The following is a 9,264-nucleotide window of genomic DNA, read 5'->3' as shown; positions in this document are numbered from 1 at the left end:
TTGGGGTGAATTTTTGGGATTTTTGGGTTAAATATTCGGGATTTTTGGGTTAAATATTTGGGATTTTTGGGTTAAATATTTCAGGATTTTTGGGGTGAATATTTGGGATTTTTGGGGTGAATTTTTTTTATTTTTGGGGTGAATTTTTGGGAGATTTTTGGGGAAAATTTTTTTTATTTTTGGGGTGAATTTTTGGGGGATTTTTGGGATGAATTTTTGGGGATTTTTGGGTTAAATATTTGGGATTTTTGGGATGAATTTTTGGGGGGATTTTTGGGATTTTTAGGGTGAATTTTTAGGGGATTTTTGGGGTGATTTTTTTTAAATTTTTGGAGTGAATTTTTGGGAGATTTTTGGGGTGAATATTTGGGATTTTTGGGATGAATTTTTGGGATTTTTTTTGGGTGAATTTGGGGGATTTTTGGGTTAAATTTAGGGGATTTTTGGGATAATTTTTTGGGATTTTTGGGGTGAATTTTTGGGATTTTTGGGGTGAATTTTTCAGGATTTTTTGGGTGATTTTTTATTTATTTTTGGAGTGAATTTTTAGGGGATTTTTGGGGTGAATTTTTGGGATTTTTGAGTTAAATATTTGGGATTTTTGTGGTGATTTTTTTTAAATTTTTGGAGTGAATTTTTGGGAGATTTTTGGGTTAAATATTTGGGATTTTTGGGTGAATTTTTCGGGATTTTTGGGGTGAATTTTTGGCATTTTTGGGTTAATTCAGGCAGATTTTTGGGGTGATTTTTTGGGATTTTTAGGATCAATTTTTGGGGATTTATGGGGTAACTTTGGAGGATTTTTGGGTTAAATATTTGGGATTTTTGGGGTAAATTTTGGGGATTTTTGAGGTGAATTTTTTTTATTTTTGGGGTGAATTTTTTTTTATTTTTGGGGTGAATTTTTTTTATTTTTGGGATGAATTTTTCGGGATTTTTGGGGTGAATTTTTTTTATTTTTGGGATGAATTTTTTGGGATTTTTGGGTTAATTCAGGCAGATTTTTGGGTGATTTTTTTTTATTTTTTGAGTGAATTTTTGGGAGATTTTTGGGGTAATTTTTTGGGATTTTTTTGGGGTAAATTCAGGGAATTTCAGGATTTCTGGAACTGCTGGAGGGGATAATGCTCCCCGTAGGTCTCCAGGTGCCGCTGCAGCTCCCGGCGCTGCCGCTGCAGCCTCGGGGGCATCTCCAGGTAAACGTCGGAGAAGAGGAGGTGGGGAGGGGGCTTGGGCTCCCTCTCGGCCTGCTCGAACGCCTCCAGCACCTGGGGGACAAAAAAATCAAAATTATTAAATTCTGGGGGCAAAAAATCCCAAAAAATCCAAAATTATTAATTTCTGGGGGCAAAAAATCCAAAATTATGGAGTTCTGGAGGGAAAAAAATACAAAATTATTAAATTCTGGGGGCAAAAAATCCCAAAAAAACTGAAATCATTAAATTCTGGAGGCAAAAAATCCCAAAAAAATCCGAAATTATGGAGTTCTGGGGGCAAAAAATCCCAAAAATAAAAAATTATTAAATTCTGGGGGCAAAAAATCCAAAAAACCTGAAATTATGGAGTTCTGGGGGCAAAAAATCTCAAAAAATCCAAAATTATGGAGTTCTGGGGGCAAAAAATCCAAAATTATGGAGTTCTGGGGGCAAAAAAATCCTAAAAAATACAAAATTATGGAGTTCTGGAGAGGAAGGGATCTAAAAAATCCCCAAATCCTGAAAATCCTGAGTGCTGGGGGCCAAAAAATCCTGAAATCATGGAGTTTTGGGGGCCAAAAAAACCCAAAATCTGAGTAATGGTGGACAGAGACCCAAAAAAAAACAAAAATCAAAAATCCTGAGTGATGGGGGCCAAAAAATCCAAAATTAGGGAGTTCTGGGGACATAAAAAAACGAAATCAGGGAATTCTGGGGGCCAAAAAAACCCAAAATCCCAAAATCAGGGAGATCTGGGGGTGATAGGGACCCCAAAAACCACCAAAATCCCCAAAATCCCAAGTGCTGGGGACCCAAAAAATCCAAAATCACGGAGTTCTGAGGGGCAGGGACCCCAAAAACCACCAAAAATCAAAAATCCTGAGTGATGTGGGCCAAAAAAATCCAAAATCACGGAGTTCTGGGGACATAAAAAAACGAAATCAGGGAATTCTGGGGGCCAAAAAAACCCAAAATCCCAAAATCAGGGAGTTCTGGGGGTGATAGGGACCTTAAAATCCCAAAATCCCCAAATCCTGAGTGTTGGGGACCAAAAAATCCAAAATCAGGGAAATCTGGGGGTGACAGGGACCCAAAAAATCCCAAAATCACGGAATTCTGGGGGCAAAAAAACTGAAATCAGGGAATTCTGGGGGGCAGGGATCCAAAAAATCCCAAAATCCTGAGTGCTGGGGGCCAAAAAAATCCCGAAATCACAGAGTTCTGGGGACAAAAAAATCCAAAATACCAAAATCAGGGAGTGCTAGGTGGACAGAGACCTGAAAAAAACAAAAACCCAAAAAATCCTGAGTGCTGGGGGGCCAAAAAATCCAAAATTAGGGAGTTCTGGGGACATAAAAAAACGAAATCAGGGAATTCTGGGGGCCAAAAAAACCCAAAATCCCAAAATCAGGGAGATCTGGGGGTGATAGGGACCCCAAAAAACACCAAAATCCCCAAAATCCCAAGTGCTGGGGACCCAAAAAATCCAAAATCACGGAGTTCTGAGGGGCAGGGACCCCAAAAACCCCAAAATCACGGAGTTTTGGGGGTCAAAAAAAATGGAAATGATAGAATTCTGGGGGTCAGGGTTCCAAAAAAATCCCAAAATCAGGGAATTCTGGGGGTGACAGGGACCTCAAAATCCCAAAATCCCCAAATCCTGAGTGATGGGGACCAAAAAATCCAAAATAATGGAATTCTGGGGACCAAAAAATCCAAAATCAGGGAGTTCTGGAGTGAGCAGGGACCCAAAAACCCCAAAATCATGGAATTCTGGGGACAAAAAAAAATGAAATCAGGGAATTCTGAGGGAGCCAGGGACCCCAAAAACCCCAAAACCCAAGGGATTGGGGCCAAAAAAATCCAAAATACCAAAATCAGGGAATTCTGGGGGAGCAGGGACCCCAAAAATCCCAAAATCTCAGAATTCTGGGGGCCAAAAAAACCCAAAATCAGGGAATTCTGAGGGGCCAAGGACCCAAAAACACCCAAAATCCCAAATTTACCATTTTTCTGGAAGTTTTCCTCCAGCTCTGCTCCTGCTGCTCGTCCCACCAGCCCCAAAAAATCCCAAAAATTCAAAATAAATCCATTTAAAACCCCAAAAAAATGCCAAAAAAAATCCAAAAAACCCCAAAAAAACCCAAAAAAAATCCCAAAAAACCCCAAAAAAATCCAAAAATCCCAAATTTCACCCAAATTTTCCCAAATTCACCATTTTTCTGGAAGTTTTCCTCCAGCTCTGCTCCTGCTGCTCGTCCCACCAGCCCCTCCTGCCCAGGTAGAGGCGCAGGCGGGAGATGGGGTGATCCTGCTTGTCCCAGTAATTCACCTCGTCCACCGAGCGGTACGCCGAGCTGTCGTCGCTGGTGCTGTGGTGGCCGATCCTAAATTGGGGGAAGAAATGGAGAAATTGGGAAAAGTGGTGAAAAAATGGGGAAAAACGGCGAAAAAATGGGGAAAATAGGGAAAAAAATGGTGAAAAAATGGCAAAAATCCGTCAAAAAATGGGGAAAAAATGAGGTAAAAAGGACAGAAAAATGGAGATAATCCAGAAACAGGAACTGTTGTTGGTGCTGTGGTGGTCAATCCTAAATTGGGGGAAAAAATGGGGAAATTGGGAAAAATGGTGAAAAAATGGTGGAAATTGGTGAAAAAAATGGCGAAAATAGGGCAAAAAATGGGGAAAAAATGGGGTAAAAAGGACAGAAAAATGGAGAAAATCCAGAAACAGGAACTGTTGTTGCTGGTGCTGTGGTGGGTGATGCTGAAATGGGGGAAGAAATGGAGAAATTGGGAAAAATGGTGAAAAAATGGTGAAAATTGGGCAAAAAATGGCGAAAAAATGGCGAAAATCGGTGAAAAAATGGTGGAAAACGGTCAAAAAATGGGGAAAAAATGAGTGGGAAATGGGAAAATGCAGAAACATGAACTGTTGTCATTGGTGCTGTGGTGGGTGATGCTGAAATGGGGGAAAAATGGAGAAATTGGGAAAAATGGTGAAAAAATGGTGAAAATTGGTGAAAAAATGGCGAAAATCGGTGAAAAAATGGTGGAAAACGGTCAAAAAATGTGGAAAAAAATGAGTGGGAAATGGGAAAATCCAGAAATAGGAACTGTTGTTGCTGGTGCTGTGGTGGGTGATGCTGAAATGGGGGAAAAAATGGAGAAATTGGGAAAAATGGTGAAAAAATGGTGAAAAACGGGCAAAAAATGGCGAAAAAATGGCGAAAATCGGTCAAAAAATGGGGAAAAACGGGCAAAAAAAGTGGAAAAAAACGGTGGAAAATGGACAGGAAAATGGAGAAAATCCAGAAATAGAAACTGTTGTCATTGGTGCTGTGGTGGGTGATGCTGGAATGGGGGAAAAAATGGAGAAATTGGGAAAAATGGTGAAAAAATGGGGAAAAAAGGTGAAAAAATGGCAAAAATCGGTGAAAAAATGGTGGATAACCGTCAAAAAATGGGGAAAAAAATGAGTGGGAAATGGGAAAATCAGGAACACACAATTGTTGTCATTGGTGCTGTGGTGGGTGATGCTGAAATGGGGGGAAAAATGGAGAAATTGGGAAAAATGGTGAAAAAATGGTGAAAAAAGGTGAAAAAATGGCGAAAAAATGGCGAAAATCGGTGAAAAAATGGTGGAAAACGGTCAAAAAATGGGGGAAAAATGAGTGGGAAATGGGAAAATCCAGAACAAGGAACTGTTGTTGCTGGTGCTCTGGTGGTTGATCCTAAATTGGGGGAAAAAATGGAGAAATTGGGAAAAATGGTGAAAAAATGGTGAAAAACGGTGAAAAAATGAGGAAAAACGGTGAAAAAATGGCGGAAAACCGTCAAAAAATGGCGGAAAACGGTCAAAAAATGTGGAAAAAAATGAGTGGGAAATGGGAAAATGCAGAAACAGGAACTGTTGTCATTGGTGCTGTGGTGGGTGATGCTGAAATGGGGGAAAAAATGGAGAAATTGGGAAAAATGGTGAAAAAATGGTGAAAAAAGGTGAAAAAATGGTGAAAATAGGGCAAAAAATGGTGAAAAAATGGGGAAAAAATGAGTGGGAAATGGGAAAATCCAGAAATAGGAACTGTTGTCATTGGTGGTGTGGTGGGTGATCCTGAAATGGGGGAAAAAATGGAGAAATTGGGAAAAATGGTGAAAAAATGGGGAAAATTGGGCAAAAAATGGCGAAAAAATGGTGGAAAACGGTCAAAAAATGGGGAAAAAATGAGGTAAAAAGGACAGAAAAATGGAGATAATCCAGAAACAGGAACTGTTGTTGCTGGTGCTGTGGTGGGTGATGCTGAAATGGGGGAAAAAAATGGAGAAATTGGGAAAAATGGTGAAAAAATGGTGAAAAAAGGTGAAAAAATGGCGAAAAACGGGCAAAAAATGGTGGAAAACGGTCAAAAAATGTGGAAAAAAATGAGTGTGAAAATGGGAAAATCAGAAACACAGAGTTGTTGTCATTGGTGCTGTGGTGGGTGATGCTAAAATGGGGAAAAAATGGAGAAATTGGGAAAAATCGGTGAAAAAATGGTGAAAATTGGGCAAAAAATGGCGAAAAAATGGCGAAAATCCATCAAAAAATGGGGAAAAAATGTGGAAAAATGGGTATAAAATGGGGAAAAAAATGAGTGGGAAATGGAAAAATGCAGAAACATGAACTGTTGTCATTGGTGCTGTGGTGGGTGATCCTAAAATGGGGGAAAAAATGGGGAAATTGGGAAAAATGGGGAAAAAATGGCGAAAAACGGTCAAAAAATGGTGGAAAACGGTCAAAAAATGTGGAAAAAAATGAGTGGGAAATGGGAAAATCCAGAAATAGAAACTGTTGTCGCTGGTGCTGTGGTGGGTGATGCTGAAATGGGGGAAAAAATGGAGAAATTGGGAAAAATGGTGAAAAAATGGTGAAAAAAGGTGAAAAAATGGTGGAAAACGGTCAAAAAATGGTCAAAAAAAAGGGGAAAAAATGAGTGGGAAATGGAAAATCAGAAACACAGAGTTGTTGTTGCTGGTGCTGTGGTGGGTGATGCTGAAACGGGGGAAAAAATGGAGAAATTGGGAAAAATGGTGAAAAAATGGTGAAAAAATGGTGAAAAAATGGCGAAAAACGGGCAAAAAACAGCGAAAATGGAGGAAAAAATGATTAAAAATGGGTATAAAAGGGGGGAAAAAATGAGTGGGAAATGGGAAAATGCAGAAACAGGAACTGTTGTCGCTGGTGCTGTGGTGGGTGATGCTGAAATGGGGGAAAAAATGGAGAAATTGGGAAAAATGGTGAAAAAATGGTGAAAATTGGGCAAAAAATGGCAAAAAAATGGCGAAAATCAGTGAAAAAATGGTGGAAAACGGTCAAAAAATGGGGAAAAAAATGAGTTTGAAATGGGAAAATGCAGAAACAGGAACTGTTGTTGCTGGTGCTGTGGTGGGTGATGCTGAAATGGGGGAAAAAATGGAGAAATTGGGAAAAATGGTGAAAAAATGGTGAAAAATGGTGAAAAATGGTCAAAAAATGGGGAAAAAATGGTGGAAAACGGTCAAAAAATGGGGGAAAAAATGAGTGGGAAATGGGAAAATCCAGAACCAGGAACTGTTGTTGCTGGTGCTGTGGTGGGTGATGCTGAAATGGGGGAAAAAATGGAGAAATTGGGAAAAATGGTGAAAAAAGGTGAAAATCGATGAAAAAATGGCGAAAATAGGGCAAAAAATGGGGAAAAAAGGACAGAAAAATGGAGAAAATCCAGAAACAGGAACTGTTGTTGCTGGTGCTGTGGTGGGTGATCTTAAATGGGGGAAAAAATGGAGAAATTGGGAAAAATGGTGAAAAAATGGGGAAAAAAGGTGAAAAAATGGGGAAAAAACGGTGAAAAAATGGCGAAAAAATGGCGAAAATCCGTCAAAAAATGGGGAAAAAATGTGGAAAAATGGACAGGAAAATTGGGAAAATCCAGAAATAGAAACTGTTGTCATTGGTGCTGTGGTGGCTGATCCAAAATTGGGGGAAAAAATGGCGAAATTGGGAAAAATGGTGAAAAAATGGTGAAAAATGGTGAAAAAATGGTGGAAAACCGTCAAAAAATGGGGAAAAAATGGCGAAAATAGGGCAAAAAAATGGGGAAAAAATGAGTGGGAAATGGGAAAATGCAGAAACAGGAACTGTTGTCATTGGTGCTGTGGTGGGTGATGCTGAAATGGGGGAAAAAATGGAGAAATTGGGAAAAATGGTGAAAAAATGGTGAAAAAAGGTGAAAAAATGGCGAAAAATGGGCAAAAAATGGGGAAAATTGGGCAAAAAATGGTGAAAAAATGGGGGAAAAATGAGTGGGAAATGGGAAAATCAGAAACACAGAGATGTTGTTGCTGGTGCTGTGGTGGGTGATCTTAAATGGGGGAAAAAATGGAGAAATTGGGAAAAATGGTGAAAAAATGGTGAAAATTGGGCAAAAAATGGCGAAAAAATGGCGGAAAACGGTAAAAAAATGGGGAAAAAATGGGGTAAAGAGGACAGAAAAATGGAGAAAATCCAGAAACAGGAACTGTTTTTGCTGGTGCTGTGGTGGGTGATGCTGAAACGGGGGAAAAAATGGAGAAATTGGGAAAAATGGTGAAAAAAATGGTGAAAAATGGGCAAGAAATGGTGAAAAACGGTCAAAAAATTGGGAAAACTTGGTATAAAATTGGCTAAAAAGGACAGGAAAATGGGAAAATGCAGAAACAGGAACTGTTGTTGCTGGTGCTGTGGTGGGTGATCCTAAATTGGGGGAAAAAACGGAGAAATTGGGAAAAATGGTGAAAAAATGGCGAAAATCGGTGAAAAAATGGTGAAAATAGGGCAAAAAATGGGGAAAAAATGGGGGAAAAATGAGTGGGAAATGGGAAAATCAGAAACACAGAGTTGTTGTCGCTGGTGCTGTGGTGGGTGATGCTGAAATGGGGGAAAAAATGGAGAAATTGGGGAAAATGGTGAAAAAATGGTGAAAAAAGGTGAAAAAATGGTGAAAATAGGGCAAAAAATGGGGAAAAAATGGAGAAAAAACAAGGAAAAAAGGACAGGAAAATGGGGAAAATCCAGAAATAGAAACTGTTGTCATTGGTGCTGTGGTGGCTGATCCTAAATTGGGGGAAAAAATGGAGAAATTGGGAAAAATGGTGAAAAAATGGTGAAAATCGGTGAAAAAATGGCGAAAAAATGGTGGAAAAATGGTGGAAAACCGTCAAAAAATGGGGGAAAAATGAGTTTGAAATGGGAAAATCCAGAACCAGGAACTGTTGTCATTGGTGCTGTGGTGGGTGATGCTGAAATGGGGGAAAAAATGGAGAAATTGGGAAAAAAGGTGAAAAAATGGTGAAAAAAGGTGAAAAAATGGCGAAAAACGGGCAAAAAATGGTGAAAAAAATAGGGAAAAAATGGGGAAAAATGGTGAATAAAGGGGGAAAAATTGGGGTATTTTTTGGGATGTTTTTGGGGATTTTGGGGGGATTTTTGGGGGATTTTTTGTGATTTTTATTGGGATTTTTTTTTATTTTTTTATTTTTTTGGCGATTTTTTTGGCGATTTTTTTGCGGATTTTTTTTGCGATTTTTTTGGCGATTTTTTAAATTTATTTTTAAATTTTTTGGGATATTTTTGAGCTCCCCACCGATAGGTCATGGCCTCGATGAGGAAGGGCTGGTTCTCGGCCACCGCGCGTCTCCGCGCCTCGCGCGTCGCGTTGTAAACGGCGAAGACGTCGTTGCCGTCCACGCGGATGGAGAGCAGCCCGTAGCCGGGGCCGCGCGCCGCTGGGGAAATAAAAAATAAATTAAAATTAAAATCAAAATTAAAATTAAAATTAAAAAAAAAAATAAAATTTTAAAAAAATAAAATAAAAAAAATAAAAATAATTGGATTTGGGGCATGAGAAATCCAACCCGGGACCGCGCGCCGCTGGGGAAAAACAAAAATAAAAATTAAAATAAAATAAAAATAAAAATAAAATAAAATTAAAATTAAAAATGAAATTAAAATTAAAATAAATCGGATTTAGGGCAGCAGAAATCCAACCCGGGGCCGCGCGCGGCTGGGGAA

The 9,264-nt window shown here is 39.1% G+C and overlaps 1 protein-coding gene across 1 annotated transcript; it reads right to left on the bottom strand.

Moving 5' to 3' along the window:
- Positions 1 to 1,050: 1,050 nt before the first annotated feature.
- On the bottom strand, positions 1,051 to 8,978 carry BCKDHA (branched chain keto acid dehydrogenase E1 subunit alpha; the record flags this gene model as incomplete). Its single annotated transcript, XM_033086820.2, has 3 exons — positions 1,051 to 1,268; positions 3,412 to 3,583; positions 8,837 to 8,978. Coding segments are annotated over 3 exons (488 nt in total), but the record flags the coding sequence as incomplete, so codon positions are not given.
- Positions 8,979 to 9,264: the final 286 nt, after the last annotated feature.

The sequence above is a fragment of the Catharus ustulatus genome, unplaced genomic scaffold, assembly GCF_009819885.2.
Source record: "Catharus ustulatus isolate bCatUst1 unplaced genomic scaffold, bCatUst1.pri.v2 scaffold_164_arrow_ctg1, whole genome shotgun sequence".
NCBI lineage: Eukaryota > Metazoa > Chordata > Aves > Passeriformes > Turdidae > Catharus > Catharus ustulatus.
This window is presented reverse-complemented; position numbering and strand designations above follow the sequence as displayed.